The sequence below is a fragment of the Somniosus microcephalus genome, chromosome 3 (genome assembly GCF_052327205.1).
Source record: "Somniosus microcephalus isolate GS21.2 chromosome 3, FLI_Smic_1.0, whole genome shotgun sequence".
Taxonomy (NCBI): domain Eukaryota; kingdom Metazoa; phylum Chordata; class Chondrichthyes; order Squaliformes; family Somniosidae; genus Somniosus; species Somniosus microcephalus.
In genome coordinates, this window is record NC_140989.1 from 55,242,709 (window position 1) to 55,263,103 (window position 20,395).

At 46.6% G+C, this 20,395-nt stretch overlaps 1 protein-coding gene across 1 annotated transcript in view; it reads right to left on the minus strand.

Annotated features, from left to right (window-relative positions):
• The window catches only part of srbd1 (S1 RNA binding domain 1), a 400,732-nt gene that overhangs the window by 105,081 nt on the left and 275,256 nt on the right, over nucleotides 1-20,395 (minus strand). The window contains exon 18 of the mRNA XM_085980499.1: nucleotides 17,577-17,683. Coding sequence (XP_085836625.1) covers nucleotides 17,577-17,683 — 107 coding nt within the window. The remainder of the gene's footprint in view (nucleotides 1-17,576; nucleotides 17,684-20,395) is intronic.

The window sequence follows — 20,395 nt, forward strand, 5'->3', positions numbered from 1 at the left end:
GGCGCAAAAGTTCAGGCGCTACCCAATATCGGCGCGGACGGGCGCAGCGTAGGTGATCTCAATTACCGGAAACCACGAGACTTCCAGGCGCCGGCCGGCTCTTAAAGGGGTGAGTCAGTCAGCCTGAGCTGCCACACTCAACGCCCTGTAGGCCTCAGAATCGGCGCTCGCCCTTCTCTGGCGCAAGAAACTTGGTCAGGATGGAGAAGGTAAGACAGAGAGCAGAGCGCTTCAGCACTGAGGCTCTGGACCAGTTGGTGTCTGCAGTTGAGCGCCGTCGAGATGATCTGTATCCTGACAATGGCAAGAGGCCGAATCAAAAGGCTAACCGGCGATCTTGGAGGGAGGTTTCTCTGAGGGTCAACTCCAGCAGCATGGCGACCAGGACCCCTGTTCAGTGCAGGAAGAAATTCAACGACCTCACTCGGGTCGTTAGGGTAAGTGTTGGTTATGCAAACTTCTGATTCCCTCCATCTGCACCTGACTTCGAGGGCCCTGTTGCCATGATGCCCCAATGGCCATCTGTCAGCAAGCACCCATGGCCCTTTCTGGGCACACACATGGACATTTCACTCAAGGCCACATGTAAGGGCCCTTGCACCATGGGGGCATGCGATGATCTCTCAAGGCCTCATGTAAGGGCTCTTGCACCATGGGGGGCATGCGATGATCTCTCAAGGCCTCATGTAAGGGCTCTTGCACCATGGGGGGCATGCGATGATCTCTCAAGGCCTCATGTAAGGGCTCTTGCACCATGGGGGGCATGCGATGATCTCTCAAGGCATCATGTAAGGGCTCTTGCACCATGGGGGGCATGCGATGATCTCTCAAGGCCTCATGTAAGGGCTCTTGCACCATGGGGGGCATGCGATGATCTCTCAAGGCATCATGTTACAGAAATTCCCCTTCTTTCCCCTGCAGTCCAAGCTGGCGACGATCCGAAAGGACCAGCGTCGAACCTCCACAAGTGGTCACTCTCACGGATCTCGAGGAGAGAGTGCACCAGATACTTGGAGGACGTCTGTCTGGTCCTGTTACCACTGCAGCTGCCGACCCCATTCTCGACCTTTTTCAGCTGTCTCCTTCCACTTGGTCCCCCCGCCAGCATGCTTCCTCAGTATGCAGCCATGTCAGAGCCTTGCCGCAATCTGGCATGCCTTTCCACCAACCTGTCCTTTTGCGAAAGCCACTCTTCCACCTCCCTGCTTTCAGATGATGCATCACCAACTCGGGCTCAACGCCCTGAAGCTGCCAGTGCCTCCGGAGGCAAGGATCAGGAGGAAGCCGGACCATCCGTTCCAATCTCAGGGGAGCATACACATCTACAGACTGGGGATAGTAGTTCCCTGGAGGGGAGGGGGGGCGGGGGCTCTGAGGATCAGCCAGTTGCCGGAACAAGCGGCATGCAGCAACGCAAGGGGGGTAGGCAAGTTCGGCCACCGTCTCCCCGGAGGGCAAGGCAGGTAGTGATGACTGCTGCACAGAGTGCAGAGGAGGTGCGTCGCCTGGCTGAAATGAGCACCCAGGCCCGGCTCAGGCACACTGAGCTGATGGCTGCAGCGGGGAGGATGCCTCAGTCAATAGATACACTGGCAAAGAGTGTGTTGGACTTCGGGGCAACAATGGACAGGACTCTCCAGGGCTTCGGGGCAACAATGGACAGGACTCTCCAGGGCTTCGGGACAACAATGGAGAGGACTGTCGAGGGCTTTGGGCCAACAATGGAGAGGACTGACCAGGGCTTCGAGTCCGCTATGGAAAGGACTGTTCAGGGCTTCGGACAATCCCTGGAAAGGTCTGTCCAGGGCTTGTCCGAGGCAGTGGAGCGGTCGGCACCGGCCTTGTCCGAAGCAATGGAAAGAGCTATCCAGGGCTTCTCCGAAGCACTGGCACCTGCCACACAGGTCCTCACTGCTGCCACGCAGTCACTTGCCGGCCTCGTCCACACCCAGATTGAGGCAATGCGAACTCTCACTGCAGCTACCCTATCTGCATCAGCTAGGATCACCCCGGGCCCTTCCAGTCCCATACAAGGCCAGGAATCAGTGGAGCATGCGATTGTGGTGGATGAGCCGAGCCGGTCCCCTCAGAGAGCCAGTGTGTCGTCCGACCATGGTGCAGGTGGCCTCTCTCGGCAGGTGACCATTGCACATGCCAGCGCTGGTACGTCTGCAGTGCAGCTGCCACCACCTGCAGGGCACACTGCTTCCAGCCATGCTCAGATCAAGCATCCTGCGTCCGCACCCTCCAAGCCCAGAGGTCGGCCAGGCTGTCCCTCAGGGGCTTCTGCGCTTTCACACAGTCAGCAGGCGTCCCCCAGCCTTCACCCCGCCACTGGGGTTCAATTACGTAGGAGCAGCAGGGAGGGAAGGGGCCGACCGCGAAAGAGAAGTCGTTCTCCATCAAGGGGCCAGCAGTAGAGGGAGGTGCTGAGACGTTTCTTTGGCCAAATTCAAGGACACCCTCACCTGTTGTAATTGTTGGAAATGGTTTGTTTAGTTTTGCGTCTTTGCCGAAGAGTTAACTGTTATTTTGTTAGTTATGGTTTCTGTTGACATGACGTTGTTTTGCTGTAAAGAAAGACTTTTGTGACAATAAAGAGAAGTTTTAATGTGCTATGGTGCACGTGACTAATTACAGTGATGCTGGCCTTCAGAGGCTTTCAAACATCCAAAGTGCGCAGGAGTAAAGACACTCATCATTCCACCAGAGGGGCCTCGATACGAGTCCTCATGAGCCTCTGACGGATGGCCCTTCCACTTTCAGGAGCCCTTCCATATTCCTCCTCCTCCTCCGCCTGCTTCTCCAGGGTCAGAGGGAAGGTGATGAATTGACGCCTTCGCCTATGAAGGGCAGCTGTAACTTGCTGGATGCAACAGTGCACTGCAACCTGAGATATTTGCAATGTCCCCAGTGGCTGACTGAAAGGATCCGTTGCCATAAAAATTGAGGGCAACAGTCAGTTTAACGGCCACCGACAGAGAGGTCCTGCACCGTAGACGCGGCTGCAGATCCTCAGCAAGCAGGTGGTACAGCTCAGTAACGACGTCCCTCCCGATTCGGAGCCTTTGCACACACTGCTCCTCCGACATGTCAAGGTATGACACCTGCTGCCTAAAGACCCTCGCAGCATACCCTCGGATTGGCCGACCTCCATTGCCCCTCCTCCTTCTGGCCAATCCCGGCCCTCTCTCCCGCCGTCTCTCTGCCCCTTCATAGTTTTCGGCCATGAGGCCGTCGCCCTCCAAAGCATCTCCCATTCCGATGCCAGTTGGTCAAAAGGCTGTTAGGTCTAGTGCTCCAACTGCTCCGGACAGGTTTGAGGGTCCCAAGTACTCTAATGCTAAATTCCAAAAACTCTGCTCCACAGTAGCTCACCAACTCTCTCCACCAACGATCGCAATGAACAGGCCAAGTGGCTGAAGCTTCTATACTAGAGCTGTCCCCTTTAAATAGCGCCCCCCGACTCCGAGAAGGGCCTGCTAACGCTCCTTCGAACTGTCACTAATAGCGCTAGGCGTAAAGGCTCCGGGCGCCGCCCAATATCCGCTCAGGCGCCCCTAAAAGGCGTTGCACACTGAAATAACGTCATGATCTGCTTGCGCTCGTGGGCGCACGCAAACACTTAGCGCAGGCGTTAAATGTATAGTCAATATGGGAGTTGTCGCTATCTTCATTGCGCCCGCACCAACATTGGGTAACGCCCCAATTCTCGGTCTCTTTAGGCGCTAACCGCTGGCGCAAACAACCGAATTTCTAGGCCAAAGAATCTGCAAAGTGACATAGATAGGTTAAGTGAGTGGGCAAAATTCTGGCAGATGGAGGATAATGTGGGAAAATGTGAGGTTATCCACTTTGGTAGGAAAAATAAAAAAGCAAATTATTTAAATGGAGACTACAAAATAATGCGGTACAGAGGGATCTGGGGGTCTTTGTACATGAAACAAAAAGTTAGCATGCAGGTACAGCAAGTAATTAGGAAGGCAATGGAATGTTGGCCTTTACTGCAAGGGGGATGGAGTATAAAAGTAGAGAAGTCTTGCTACAACTGTACAGGGCGTTGGTGAGACCACACCTGGAGTACAGCGTATAGTTTTGGTCTCCTTATTTAGGGAGGGATATACTTGCATTGGAGGCAGTTCAGAGAAGGTTCACTAGGTTAACATAACATAAGAAGTAGGAGCAGGAGTAGGCCATACGGCCCCTCGGGCCTGCTCCGCCATTCAATAGGATCATGGCTGATCCGAATCTAGACTCACGTCCACTTCGCTGCCCTCTCCCCGTAACCCCTAATTCCCTTATCTGCTAGGAAACTGTCTATCTCCATTTTAAATTATTTAATGTTGCAGCTTCCACAGCTCTCTGGGGTAGCAAATTCCATAGATTTACTACCCTCTGAGTGAAGAAGTTTCTCATCTCAGGTTTGAAAGGGCAGCCCCTTATTCTAAGATTATGCCCCCTAGTTCTAGTCTCACCCATCAGTGGAAACATCCTCCCCGCATCCACCCGATCAAGCCCCCTCACAATCTTATATGTTTCGATAAGATCGCCTCTCATTCTTCTGAACTCCAATGAGTAGAGTCCCAACCTACTCAACCATTCCTCATACGTCAACCCCCTCATTTCCGGAATCAACCGAGTGAACCTTCTCTGAACCACCTCGAGAGCAAGTATATCTGCTTAAATATGGAAACCAAAACTGCACGCAGTATTCCAGGTGTGGCTTCACCAATAACCTGTATAACTGCAGCAAGACTTCCCTGTTTTTATACTCCATCCCTCTTGCAATAAAAGCCAAGATTCCATTGGCCTTCCTGATCACCTGCTGCACCTGCATACTAACTTTTTGTGTTTCATGTACCAGGACCCCCAGATCCCTTTGTACTGTAGCACTTTGCAGTTTCTCTCCATTTAGATAATAACTTGCTCTTTGATTTTTTCTGCCAAAGTGCATAACCTCACACTTTCCAACATTATACTGCATCTGCCAAATCTCTGCCCACTCACTTAGCCTGTCTATGTCCTTTTGCAGGTTTTTTATGTCATCCTCACTCATTGCTTTCCCTCCCATCTTTGTATCGTCGGCAAACTTGGATATGTTGCACTCGGTCCCTTCCTCCAAATCGTTAATATAGATTGTAAAGAGTTGGGGTCCCAGCACTGACCCCTGCGGAACACCACTAGTTACTGATTGCCAGCCCGAGAATGAACCATTTATCCCAACTCTGTTTTCTGTTAGATAGCCAATCTTCCACCCATGCCAGTGTATTACCCCCAATCCCGTGATTTCTTATCTTGATCAGTAATCTTTTGTGTGGAACCTTGTCAAATGCCTTTTGGAAGTCCAAATACACCACATCCACTGGTTCCCCTTTATCCACCCTGTATGTTACATCCTCAAAGAATTCGAGCAAATTTGTCAAACATGACTTCCCCTTCATAAAACCATGCTGACTCTGTCCTATTAAATTATGTTTATCCAAATGCTCTGTTACTGTTTCCTTAATAATGGACTCCAACATTTTGCCAACCACAGATGTTAGGCTAGCTGGTCTACAGTTTCCAGCTTTTTGTCTACCTCCCTTCTTAAATAAGGGTGTTACATTAGCAGTTTTCCAATCTGCCGGGACCTTTCCTGAGTCCAGGGAGTTCTGGAAAATAATCAGTGATGCGCTATCAATTACTCATAAAAGACTGAGAGTTAGAAGAGTAACTAAAGGCTTTTATTAACAAAAGAATGGAGGTCTGCCTCGAGTGGTCGACCGGTCCAGAAATACAAAGGGCTGGGGAGCAGCCACCTTTATACTAGGACTTGTGGGAGGAGTCAGCCGAGGCATGTCGAGGCATGTACACAATGGAATGCAAACAGTATACAAACAGTGGTTTACCACAATCAGCAATGCATCCACAATCCCTACCGCCACTTCTCTCAAGACCCTAGGATGTAGGCCATCAGGTCCGGGGGATTTATCCGCCTTAAGTCCCATTATTTTACTGAGTACCATCGCCTTAGTGATTTTAATCGTCTTTAGCTCCTCCCCCCCCATTGCCCCCTGTTTGTCCAGTGTTGGGATATTTTTAGTGTCCTCTACTGTAAAGACTGATACAAAATATTTGTTCAGCGTCTTTGCCATCTCCATGTTCCCCACCACTAGTTTCCCGGTCCCATCCTCTAAGGGACCAACGTTCACTTTAACCACCCTTTTTCTTTTTATATAGCTGTAGAAACTCTTGCTATCTGTTTTTATATTTTTTGCTAGTTTACTTTCATAATCTATCTTCCCTTTCTTAATTAATCTTTTAGTTATTGTTTGCTGGCTTTTAAATGCTTCCCAATCTTCTATCCTCCTACTAGATTTGGCTACTTTATATGCCCTTGTTTTCAGTCGGATACTATCCTTTATTACTTTACTAAGCCACGGATGGCTGTCTTTTCTTTTACTCCCCTTTTTCCTCAGTGGAATATATTTATCTTCAAAGATGTGAAATATCTCCTTGAATGTAGACCACTACTCTTGTACCGTCTTACACTTTAATGTTTTCCCAGTCCACTTTAGTCAATTCTACTCTCATACCTTCATAGTCTCCTTTATTTAAGCTCAGTATGCTGGTTTGAGATCCAGCACTCTCACCCTCAAACTGAATTTGGAATTCAACCATATTATGGTCACTCATTCCAAGGGGATCCTTTACTAGGACATTTTTTATTAATCCTGTCTCGTTACACAGGACCAGATCTAAGATTGCCTGTCCCCTGGTTGGTTCAGTTACATACTGCTCAAGGAACCCGTCCCTAATACACTCTATGAACTCTTCCTCAAGGCTGCCATGCCCAATTTGATTAGTCCAGTCAATATGAAAGTTAAAATCCCCCATGATTATAGCTGTTCCCTTATTACAAGCCCCAACTACTTCCTGATTTATACTCCGACCAACAGAGTTGCAACTGTTAGGAGGCCTATAGACTACGCCCACTAGTGACTTTTCCCCTTCTTATTCCTTATCTCCACCTAAACTATTTCACTATCCTGATCCTTTGACCCAATATCATTTCTGACTATTGCAGTGATTCCATCCTTGATTAACATAGCAACCCCACCTCCCTTTCCTTCCTGCCTGTCCTTCCTAATTGTCAAATACCCTTGTATGTTTAGTTCCCAGTCATGATTATCTTGCAGCCATGTTTCCGTAATGGCCACCAGATCATACCCATGTGTAGTTATTTGTACCGTCAACTCGTCAATTTTGTTACGAATGCTGCGTGCATTCAGATAAAGAACTTTCAAATATGTTTTCTGACAATTTATTCCTGCTTTTAACCCTTTTACTACTTTACCTTTATCATTATATACATTCTGTCCCTTCCTGACACGCTCTGGTTTTTAATTCCCCCACTGCTACCTTGCTCTATTGCCTTCTCCGCTGTCATTTTTATTTTTCGCTCTCTTAAAATCTCCCCCCCACTAATTAGTTTAAAGCCCTCTCTACAGCCCTAGTTATTCGATTCGCCAGGACTCTAGTCCCAGCACTGGCCAAGTGAAGTCCGTCCCAACAGAACAGCTCTTTCCTGTCGCAGTACTGATGCCAGTGTCCCAGGAAGCAAACCCCATTTCTCCCACACCAGGCTTTGAGCCCCGCATTCAACTTTCTAATTTTATTTACCCTAGCCAAATTTGCACGTGGCTCAGGTAGTAATCCAGAGATTATTACCCTTGTGGTTCTGCTTTTTAATTTGGCCCCTAGCTGCTCAAACTCCCTCAGCAGAACCTCCTTCCTTGCCCTATCTATGTCGTTGGTACCAACATGGACCACGACAACTGGTTCCTCCCCCTCCCACTCCAAGTTTCTCTTGTGTGGGAGGGGGAGGAACCCCTAAATTCCTGGAGTGTTTACGGGATGGTTTCCTGGACCAATATGTCGAGGAACCAACCAGAGATCAGGCCATCTTAGACTGGGTATTATGCAACGAGAAAGGATTAATTAGCAATCTTGTTGTATGAGGCCCCTTGGGTCGGAGGGATCATAATATGATCGAATTCTTCATTAAGATGGAGAATGAAGTGGTTGACTCAGAGACAAGGGTCCTCAATTTAAATAAAGGAAACTACGATGGTCTGAGGAGCGAGTTGGGTAGGATTGAGTGGGGAATGGTGCTCAAAGGGTGGACGGTGGATAGGCAATGGCAAACATTCAAAGACCGAATGGATGAGCTACAGAAATTGTTCATCCCAGTTTGGCGTAAAAATAAAACAAAAAAGGTGACTCAACCGTGGCTAACAAGGGAAATTAGGGATAGCATAAGATCCAAGGAGAGGACATATAAATTGGCTAGAAAAAGCAATAATCCTGAGGATTGGGAGCAGTTTAGGAGTCAAAGGAGGACAAAGGGATTAATTAAGAAAGGGAAAATAGAATATGAGAGTAAGCTATCAGGGAACATTAAAACTGACTGTAAAAGCTTTTATAGATATGTGAAGAGAAAAAGATTAGTGAAGTCAAGCGTAGGTCCCTTACAGTCAGAATCAGGGGAATTTATAATGGGAAACAAGGAAATGGCAGACCAACTAAATGCGTCCTTTGGTTCTGTCTTCACAAAGGAGGACACAAATAACCTCCCAGAGATGTCGGGGAACATAGGGTCTGATGAAAGCGAGGAACTGAAAGAAATCAGTATTTGTAGGAAAATGGTGTTAGGAAAATTGATGGGGCTGAAGGCCGATAAATCCCCAGGGCCTGATGGTCTGCATCCCAGGGTACTTAAGGAAGTGGCCCTAGAGATAGTAGGTGCATTACGGATCATCTTCCAGAACTCGATAGACTCTGGAACGGTACCCATGGATTGGAGGGTAGCTAATGTTACCCCACTATTCAAAAAAGGTGGTAGAGAAAAAGCGGGGAATTATAGACCGGTAAGCCTGACATCGGTAGTGGGGAAAATGCTAGAGTCTATTATAAAAGATGTAATAGCAGAGCACTTGGAAAGCAGTGACAGGATCGGACAAAGTCAACATGGATTTACAAAAGGTAAATCATGCTTGACTAATCTACTGGAATTTTTTTGAGGATGTAACTGGTAAAATAGATAAGGGAGAACCAGTGGATGTGGTGTATTTGGACTTTCAGAAGGCTTTCGATAAGGTCCCACATAAGAGATTAGCGTGCAAAATTAAGGCACATGGGATTGGGGGCAAGGTATTGACTTGGATAGAGAACTGGTTGGCGGACAGAAAGCAAAGAGTTGGAATGAACGGGTCGTTTTCCGAGTGGCAGGCAGTGATTAGTGGGGTACCGCAAGGATCGGTCCTAGGACCCCAGCTGTTCACAACATATATATTAATGATCTGGACGAGGGAATTGGATGTAATATCTCCAAATTTGCAGACGACACAAAGCTGGGCGGGAGGGTAAGCTGCGAGGAGGATGTCTGGAAACTCCAGTACGATTTCGACAGGTTGGGTGATTGGGCAGAAACATGGCAAATGCACTATAATGTGGATAAATGTGAGGTTATCCACTTTGGTGGCAAAAACAGGAAGGCAGATTATTATTTGAATGGCAATAGATTGGGAGAAGGGGGAGTGCAAAGAGACCTGGGTGTCCTTGTGCACCAGTCGCTGAAGGTAAGCATGCAGGTGCAGCAGGCGGTTAAGGAGGCAAATGGTATTTTGGCCTTCGTAGCAAGAGGGTTCGTGTACAGGAACAAGGATGTCTTGCTACAGTTGTACAGGGCCTTGGTGAGACCGCACCTTGAGTATTGTGCGCAGTTTTGGTCACCTTACCTGAGGAAGGACGTTCTTGCCATGGAGGGAGTGCAGCGAAGATTCACCAGGCTGATACCTGGGATGGCAGGAATGACGTATGAGGAGAGATTGTGTCGATTGGGCTTATACTCACTGGAGTTTAGAAGATTGAGAGGGGATCTCATCGAAACCTATAAAATTCTGTCAGGTCTGGACAGACTAGATGCAGGAAGGATGTTTCTGATGGCCGGGGAGTCCAGAACCAGGGGTCATAGTCTAAGGATAAGGACTGAAATGAGGAGGAATTTCTTCACCCAGAGTGGTGAACCTGTGGAATTCTCTGCCACAGAGGGCGGTGGAGGCCAGTTCATTAAATATATTCAAGAAAGAGATGGATATGTTTCTTGAGGCTGAAGGGATCAAGGGATATGGGGAGAAGGCAGGGACAGGGTACTGAATTTGGATGATCAGCCATGATCACATTGAATGGCGGAGCAGGCTCGAAGGGCCAAATGGCCTACTCCTGCTCCTATCTTCTATGTTTCTATGTTTCCAGCCCAGAGGAGATGTCCTTAACCTTGGCACCGGGCAGGCAACACAGCCTTTGGGACTCTCGCTCTCGGCTGATTCCTGAGATGAAGGGGTTGTCTTATGAAGAAAGGTTGAGCCTATACTCATTGGAGTTTAGAAGAATAAGAGGCGATCGTATTGAAACGTATAAGATTCTGAGGGAACTTGACAGGGTAGATGCAGAGAGGATGTTTCCCCTCGTGGGGGAATCTAGAACTAGGGACCATAGTTTCAGAATAAGGGGTTACCCATTTAAAACGGAGATGAGGAGGAATTTCTTCTCTCAGAGGGTCGTGAACCTTTGGCATTCTCTACCCCAGAGAGCTGTGGAGGCTGAGGCATTGAATATATTGAAGGTGGAGATAGACAGATTTTTGAACGATAAGGGAATCAAGGGTTATGGGGAGCGGGCAGGAAAGTGGAGTTGAGGCCAAGACCAGATCAGCCATGATCTTACTGAATGGTGGAGCAGGCTCGAGGGGCCAAATAGCCTACTCCTGCTCCTATTTCTTATGTTATTATTGTAATGTATATACCTTTAAGGGGGGAACTATCTTTTACAGCTCATGTATACTGCAGTACCGGCAGTGACCACACCTGTATATAGCCCTGAGTAGTAATCTGTACAGATCAGTTCCAGTGTGAGCCACGTTGAGGAAACACCTGTTGTACCATTCTCCTGCAGTCTGTGTCTTATTATACACAGACACAACATTGGCGACGAGGCAAGTTCGAACCTACCTGCAACTCTAAATCACCTCCCGGGGATTCGTTCCTGGAGATCAGTTGATTGGAGGTCAAGGCCAGAGGCTCGGGCGTCGACCACGGGCAACCGCCCAGTCATCCAGCAGAGACTCGAGAATTGCGGGGGAGGCTGTCGAGAGCCAGGCTTGGCTTTCCAGTCGAGGTGGTCCAGCAAAACGGGCTGGCAACAGGTAGTGCGCAGGCCCTTCCTGGACAGCGGCGGGCTAGAGCCCGACCGAGCGGCACAGCAAATGGCCGAGCAGCGGCGACGGGGGAGAGAGAGCGAGAGAGAGGGCAGAGCGCACAGGGCGCAGCCGGTGTTCAGGGGCCGAGCAGCGCGAAGAGAGGGAGAGACGCGCAGAAACCCGTGAGGCGCCGCCATTGCCACGAGGACCGCCGAGAGCAGCATTGGCAGCAGCGCAGGAGAAGCGCGCGAAACCTACAGGGCGCCGCCATTGCCACGAGAACCGCCGAGAGCGGCATTGGCAGCAGCGCAGGAGAAGCGCGCGAAACCTACAGGGCGTCGCCATTGCCACGAGGACCGCCGAGAGCGGCGTTGGCAGCAGCGCAGGAGAAGCGAGCGAAACCTACAGGGCGCCGCCATTGCCATGAGAACCGCCGGGAGCGGCGTTGGCAGCAGCGGGGGGAGGAAGGAAAGCGCGGGAGACGCCATTTTAAGCCATTGGGAGACACCATTTTAAACCACACCCAAAATGCTGAAGAGTGGCAGTATCACCGCATTTGACAATGAAGTCGAAGATTGGACTACATATGTCGAATGAATAGAGGTATACTGCAAGGCAAATGAGGTGCCAGATGACAAGAAAGCGTCGGTATTGTTAAATTTAATGGGTGCAAAGACGTATGGTTTATTACGAAATCTAGTAACCCCAACGAAGCCAATGGAAAAGGGTTTTGAAGACATAGTAACGATACTAAAGGAACATTTAAACCCCACACCGCTGCTGATAGCAGAAAGATTCAAGTTTCACAAACAGAACCAGCATAAGGATGAAAGCAATGCTGATTATTTAACAGAACTGCGCAAACTATCGAAACACTGCCAGTTTGGAGCGGGACTGGCAGATACCTTAAGGGACAAGTTTGTGTGTGGGCTTCAAAGTGAAGGAACCCAGAAACGGCTTTTATCTGAAAAGGACCTTACGCTAGAAAAGGCTTTCAGCATTGCGGTATCATATGAAGCAGCAGCACAGGGCGCTGCAGAGATACAACAGAGACCGCAAGAATATGGCACAAACGAAATGTCATATGGAACAGAGAAGTGCTATCGCTGCGGCAGAACAACACACGACCAGAATGATTGCTGGTTCAAAGACAAAGTGTGCAGACAGTGTGGAAAAGTAGGACACATAGCACGAGTCTGCAGGTCGGGAAAGAAAACCAGCAATAAGAAACCTACCAAAGGAAAGTACAAGAAGGTACATAAGATGACGGAGAATAGTTCAGATGAACAAAAGAGTGATAACGACTCCGAAAGCAGGGAACTGAGTTGTCTGAAACTACATAATGTGATCACAACGGAGGATCACCGAACCATTTGGGTCACTCTCAAGATAGCAGGAGTCCAGGTAAAGATGGAATTAGACACAGGATCAGCCCTAACAGTCATAAACCGACGGGACTACGAGCGGCAATTCTCACACATACCCTTGAGAGACACAAAAATTATTTTGAAGACGTACACGGGGCAAAAAGTCTACCCCAAAGGAAAAATAAGGGTGACCGTTATATATAACGGTAAGGAAACACCAAAACTAGACCTGTATGTATTGCAAGATGGAGGACCACCATTACTGGGACGTGAATGGATCCGGAAAATACAACTGGATTGGCATTCCATACAGGCACTGACTGTGGCTGACAAAAAGGATGACGACGTCACACCTGGGCGACTGTCAAAGATCCTAACCGACGCGAAAGAAGTGTTCCAGCAAGGACTCGGAACACTAAAAGGCATGACAGCGACGATTAAAATTGAAGAAAACGCAAGCCCAAATTTTTTTTTTTTTTTTTTTTTTTTTTTTTTTTAAGGCCGTCGAAGCAGAGCTGGAGAGTCTGGAACGTTCAGGTGTACTGTCCAAGGCAGACTGGAGCGAGTGGGCTACACCCATCGTCCCTGTGATGAAAAAGTCATTGAGCAGCACGCCTGGGGAACCAAGGAAGGTTCGCATCTGTGGGGACTTTAAGGTAACAGTGAACCCGGTCCTTCACACCGTACAATATCCACTTCCGCGGATTGAAGATATTTTCGCCTCGCTATCTGGAGGGAAACGCTTCACTAAGATTGATCTGGCCCAGGCGTATCTGCAAATGGAGGTAGAAGAAGCATCAAAAAAATACCTCACAATCAACACCCATAAAGGTCTCTACCAATACAACCGGCTGGTATTCGGGGTAGCATCAGCTCCGGCTATTTGGCAGAGGGCAATGGAACAAGTCCTGCAAGGGATCCCAGGGACCCAGTGTTATTTGGATGACATCCTAGTCACAGGCAAAAATGACAGTGATCACCTTGCCAACCTGGAGCAGGTGCTCACTAGATTGCAGGAATATGTGCTCCGAGCTAACCGCCCCAAATGCGAGTTTTTTAGAAAACAGATCTCGTATTGTGGCCACGTTATCGATAAAGAGGGGTTACATAAGTCCCCAGAGATGATTGAGGCAGTAGTCAAGGCTCCAGCACCGGAAAATGTGTCACAACTGAGGTCGTTCCTCGGGCTGGTAAACTACTACCATAAGTTCTTGCCAAATTTGTCGACAATACTACACCCACTGAACACCCTACTGCAAACTGGGGTGCCATGGAAGTGGAGTGGCGAATGTAGACGAGCTTTCCAGAAGAGCAAAACACTAATCACATCGAAAGAGGTATTGGCCCATTACAACCCAGCATTACCAATTCGGTTGGCATGTGATGCGTCACCCTACGGCATTGGAGCGGTGCTGTCGCACAAATTCTCGGATGGCTCAGAGAGGCCAATAGCCTTTGCGTCATGATCACTAACCTCAGCCGAGCGTAACTACGCCCAGATTGACAGGGAGGCCCTCAGCCTAGTGTGGGGAGTGAAAAAGTTCAATCACTATCTGCACGGGCAGAAATTCACCTTGCTGACGGATCACCAGCCTCTTGTCTCCATTTTTAATCCGAAGAAGGGTGTTCCGGTGATGACTGCGCAACGACTACAAAGATGGTCACTTTTACTAGGGGCGCACCACTTTGAGATTGAATATAAGGGCACGAAACAGCATGGAAATGCTGATGGGCTATCACGCCTGCCACTGCCTACTGCGGAGGAAGCACCAGCAGTGGATCCTGTCGAAATATTCCATTCGACTATAGTTGAATACCTACCGGTAACTAACGCTTGTATCGAAAAGGAAACCCGAAATGACCCGACACTGTCTCGGGTATATGATTTGACGGTGAAGGGATGGCCAGCACATGGCGACTCACTGTTGCCAGCATTCTCGACAAGGAGAGAACAGCTGTCAGTGTGCCAGGGGACCTTGATGTGTGGATCACGAGTGGTAATTCCACCCAAGTTAAGGGATAGAGTGCTCAATGAGCTTCATGAGGGTCATCTGGGAGGGGTAAAAATGAAAAGCCTAGCCAGGGTTTATGTGTGGTGGCTGGGAATCGATAAACAAATCGAGGACCTAACCAAGAGCTGCTCAGGATGCCAGAAAGTCCAAAATGCACCACCACATGCCCCTCTACACCCATGGGGGTGGCCCTCATCTCCATGGCAACGGGTGCATATTGATTTTGCTGGTCCATTCATGGACTCAATGTTTTTAATAGCTGTGGATGCGCACTCGAAATGGCCTGAGGTCATCAAAATGTCCTCCACCACCACGGAGAAAACTATTGCAGTCCTACGGACCATTTTTGCCAGGAATGGCTTGCCACAACAGATTTGCTCCGACAACGGACCACAGTTTGTGTCCGAAGAGTTCCGGAGGTTCTTGAAAAAGAATGGGGTAAGGCATTACACATCCGCCCCGTATCATCCAGCCACAAATGGATTGGCTGAGAGGTTCGTACAAACCTTTAAGGCGGCAATAAAGGCTATGTACAATGACAACATTCCGCTGCAGCACAAGGTGGACAATTTCCTGTTCGCCTACCGGAATGCGACACATGCAGTCACCAACCAGGCCCCAGCCATGATGTTCTTTAACCGAAGGTTAAGATCTCGCCTGGATTTGCTCAGACCAAACGTACAAAGAGATGTTGAGAGTAAGCAATTCCAGCACATCCATGAGAAGCCAACAAGGAGCTTCAATGTAGGGCAACCAGTCTTGGCCCGCAACTACCGAACAGAAAAATGGCAGCCAGGAACGATATGCACACGGCAGGGCCCACTAATGTACACAGTGGACGTTGGGGAGAGCATCGTGAGAGGCCATGCTGACCAGATCCTAGAGTCACAGGAACAAGTCAACCCCATGCCTCGCCCATACGTACCTGGTGATGAACCCGACGTACAGGTCGCATCTACCCCAGAAACAGTAGCATCGGAAGCTGATGAACCAACCGACGACAGGGGGCCAGAATCGCCTCCGCACCAAGAGCAAGACACTCGAGAAAGGCGCTATCCAGAAAGGATCAGGAAGCCTCCCCAAAGACTGAATATATAAATAGACTATTTTCAGCTAATGTTGCATGTTAAAAGTGTTAACTGTAATTAGTTTGATATTTAATTGTTAAATGAGTGTTATGGTACTGTTAATCTAAAAGGGGAGGAATTGTAATGTATATACCTTTAAGGGGGGGAACTATCTTTTACAGCTCATGTATACTGCAGTACCGGCAGTGACCACACCTGTATATAGCCCTGAGTAGTAATCTGTACAGATCAGTTCCAGTGTGAGCCACGTTGAGTAAACACCTGTTATACCGTTCTCCTGCAGTCTGTGTCTTATAAGCAGTATTCATTATCCATATTGGGCCATGGCCTGACGAAGCACTTAATGTAAAAAAAACTCAATTTTTTTCTCTGTTTTAGAAGCTGCAAACCCAGAAAGTGTTTGCTTATAAGACACAACAATTATGTTCTTGCGTGGCGCGAATGTTACCTGCCACTCATCAGCCCAAGCCTGAATGTCGTCCAGGTCTTGCTGCATGCAGGCATGGACTGCTTCATTATCTGAGCAGCTGCGAATGGCACTGAATACTGTACAGTCATCAGCGAACATCCCCACTTCTGATCTTATGATAGAGGGAAGGTCATTGATGAAGCAGCTGAAGATGGTTGTGCCTAGGACACTGCCCTGAGGAACTCCTGCAGCGATGTCCTGGGGCTGTGATGATTGACCTCCAACCACCACAACCATCTTCCTTTGTGGTAGGTATGACTCCAGCCAGTGGAGAGTTTTCCCCCCCCGATTCCCTCTGACTTCAGTTTTACTAGGGCTCCTTGATGTCGCACTCGGTCAAATGCTGCCTTGATGTCAAGGGTAGTCGCTCACCTCACCTTTCAAGATAAGTAAATGGAAAAGAAAATTGGTCGCGGTGTAAAGCGATTGCTATCGGCATTGATTAATTTCAACCCCAAAGATTGAAACATAATGTATTGGATTGGAGGTGAGCAGTTGCAGTGAGAGAGAGACTTTTTCTATAAGTACAGCCATGGAAGATGAAATAGTATATATATGATGACTTGAAGGATGAACCTCCAAGTTTGACTACAGTGTAGGTTGCCCAACTGACTACCAGTTCAAACAGTAACATTTCTACTTGTGCTGGAATAAGAAATTACAACTAGCAATTGCAGTTCTCCAACACTTTCTGGGTTTGCAGCTTCTAAAACAGAGAAAAAAATTGAGTTTTTTTTTACATTAAGTGCTTCGTCAGGCCATGGCCCAATATGGATAATGAATACTGCTTATAATAGCAAAAATGTTAAAAACGGAATGAACAAAAATTATCTATACACAGCACAGGCAGGTCACATGTTCATGAGAGTTCAAACATCATATATAGAGAAAATAAAGCTTTAGAAGCACAGATGTGTGCCAACCTATGTGAGCCTCCAAACGACCGAGCAGACACATCGTGAACAGGAGATTTGTAGGAAAGGAAAACCGGAAATGTTTTTTCATGTATACATATCTATTTTATACTTAAATGGTTTCATTACAAAAATCCTATTGCATGTTTTTATTGCAGTAACTTACTTCACCGACCCAAAATATAAACATTAAAAAAATACATATACACACATGTATACTGTATTAGTTCAAAGAGACTGTGTTTAACTAGGTCTGTAATTCATAACTTGACAGCATTTTGTTTAATGTCCTTCATCCCACTTTTTTCAAAGGAAGACTTTTAATACTGTGCAGGTAAAATACTGCCTAAACTTGCCAATCCCATACAGCTGACAATCTAAAACAAGACCACAATGCACCAGCTGAGATTAAGTTAAGAGACAGACTAAACAGAGACCCTGTGATCCATTGCCATGTAATTACTGCATGGGAAAATAATCTGCCTACCTCATAAGGGTTTCCGAGCTAATGTTGATATCCACTCCCACAAAGCTGACACATTCTTCAACCACACTGTCCAAGGTAGCTTTAAGTAAAGTCTGGGACACATCATGCTGAAACCAAAGATCAATCATTGTTTAGAATGTATGTGAAAAAATCTTAAAATCATTCAAGGTTTACAATATAAAATAACTGACAGAGGACTGTTCTTCAAATAAAATTATAATGCTGTCTACTCCTGTATAACTGCATAAATGCAGTTTGTTACAACCCAGCATTTCACAATCCTTCATTTCTAAGCAAGCCTGTTCTCTGAAGTACCTCTTCTAAACTACAGAATAAATGTAAAAACTCTAAAGTGTACAATTTTGCAGCTCATGCACAGTGACACATCAAAGTTAAGGATTATTGGCAAATACTACTAACTGTTCACTTGAATAGATCTATTAATAGCTCATAATTCACAATATCCACTGTAAATATTCTAAGTGGCCCCAAAGGTCTATTATAAATAGATATCTATATTATTTAAACTTCTGATTTGGGTTTTCTTCTAGCCATCTGATTGGTTCATTCATCAGTGTCAGCGCACAGTGATCTGAATGAATAGTGTGTGGGAATTACATGAGCCACATAACCTCCATTATTCTTCCAACAAATTGTTCTATTGAACCACATAATCCTTGATCCAATCCCCAGTTTCCTGCACTGTAACCATGAGCCTCTCAGCCTTACTCTCAGCCCAACTGGAGATTCCATCCTTGCTCGGGCTTGGGTACTGCAATTTGACTTTCCCAGCAGCAGATGTCCACCCAAACCCGCCGCCTCAACTGTCCTACTAGACTGGCGTTCCTGTCCTTAGCACATCCTCTTGCAGGCATTGGGAGTTCCCTTTCAGGATGGCTCGGAGACTCAAGTTGGCTACAAAATGGCTAGTTGCCTGGATGCATGCTGAAGAGCTGAAAGAAAATTGACTTTTTCCCCCATTTTGCAGCTCTTGGTGAAGTTTATTTAAGAGCTAAAATCTGTTCTTAATGGTTTTCTAAAAAAAGAGAAACCCTGAAACTGGAGACCAAGGCAAGGCCAAAGCAGAAACAATTATTTGGGATTTAAGTTTACCATAATAGTACTTTACATGGCAATACAAATGCTAGCATGGACATAATTTGTTATATGTTTTATAAAATAGACTCTCCATTCCCCAGGTGTTTCCCTTCCCAAATCCAGTCTAGACTGCACAGGTCCAGGGCCTGTTATTCAGGACTTCCTGGATGCCACACCTCAAAATACAGAATCGTTAAGCAAAGTCTAAAGAAGACCAACAATGACTGTTACATTGTTTGGATCATTTAAAATAAAAAGTTGCATTCAAGAAGCTCAACTTGTTCTCATCAGAAAAAGATAACCATGGCATTAGTGACTCAAGGTGCAGTAAGGTAGAAAGCACACAAATTAAATCATGGTAGATGTGAAAAGTTCAGTAGAGTAAAGATACAGACTTAGCACTGAAGCAAGGTAAACATAAAAGCTCCAATATTATTTTTCTATAGTGCCGGAGGAATGCTCATTTCTCAGAATGGGGGTTGGGGACTGACCCTTTACACAAGGTTTCCACCCCAGTTACACTGTCCTGGGATTTAAAGGACTTTCCCAAATGGGCACAACATGGCCTGTGCCTTCACTAGGTACACATCCAGGGTTGGAGTGTAAATAAGACAGGAGGGGGCATTCACCACCTTTCCACCTCAATTTCCTCCCATCCAACCAATCAGTGGCCATTTTTGGTGGCACTCTTATGAAGTTGGTGCTGTTTAGGAATGAGAGAGGAACTTTGGGACCAAAATGTCAATTCAAGTCCAGAAAGGCAACTTGAACAAAGGGGTGACCAGTGGGCTGAACAGCCTTTTCAGATTCGTGCTTTCTTAGGTTCTATACAGATCTAGACATACATCCACAGCAGTAAAATCCTGTTATAGTTGAGAAAGCTGAAAAAAAGTTATAAACAAGCAAATAACTAGACTATATATAATACTCACTATATAGAAGCAAAACTGTGACATTGTACATATTCCATATAGTTATTTATATACAGTGGGGAAAAAATAGACTATGCAAAACTGCATTGATTTTCTTCTGTGATTTCCTCATTTTCAATTTATATCAAAATGAAAGGATACTGAATAGAAAAGTGCACCAATTAAAATGCAGTTTTTTGAAGTTATTTATTCATCTGTAGGTTTAGACATTCACCTGTCGATTTAGAAAATCCTTCTAAAATTATAGGTTTTCATAATAAAAACACATGTTTATACCTCAGGCAATTGATAAAAGAACATCTCATTTCATGTTTTTTCTTTTGATGTTCATGTGGTTTCTTGAACTCTGATTTCTTTGTTTTGTACACAGTTTTCTTTCAATCACTTTTTGTTTTTAATCAAAAGTTTGCCTGTCTTTAGTAACATAATACCTGTAAAGTATTATTCCTGGTAGCCATGGCTTTTGTTTAAAAATCAGAACGGTGAGCATACACATTTTTCTCCTTCCCCAACTTTCTGCCCTCCTCAACTGAAAGCCATGACTCATTTGACAGTGCATTTCCACAGGTACTGTTACCATTCTTTGTTTTGTACCTCCATAGTGAATAATAGTAGGCTATTTGATCACAGCAAAGCCTGATTCTATGCACACTCAATTCTAACAAGCAGAAACAGGAACTTTGGTTGAACTTTCCTCTCAATTGTCCAGGAACACCGAGACCACAAGCAGTATCCCACTGGGGTAAATTTCCGCAGTTCTCCACGTTTTAAGTTGTTTTCCCGGAGATT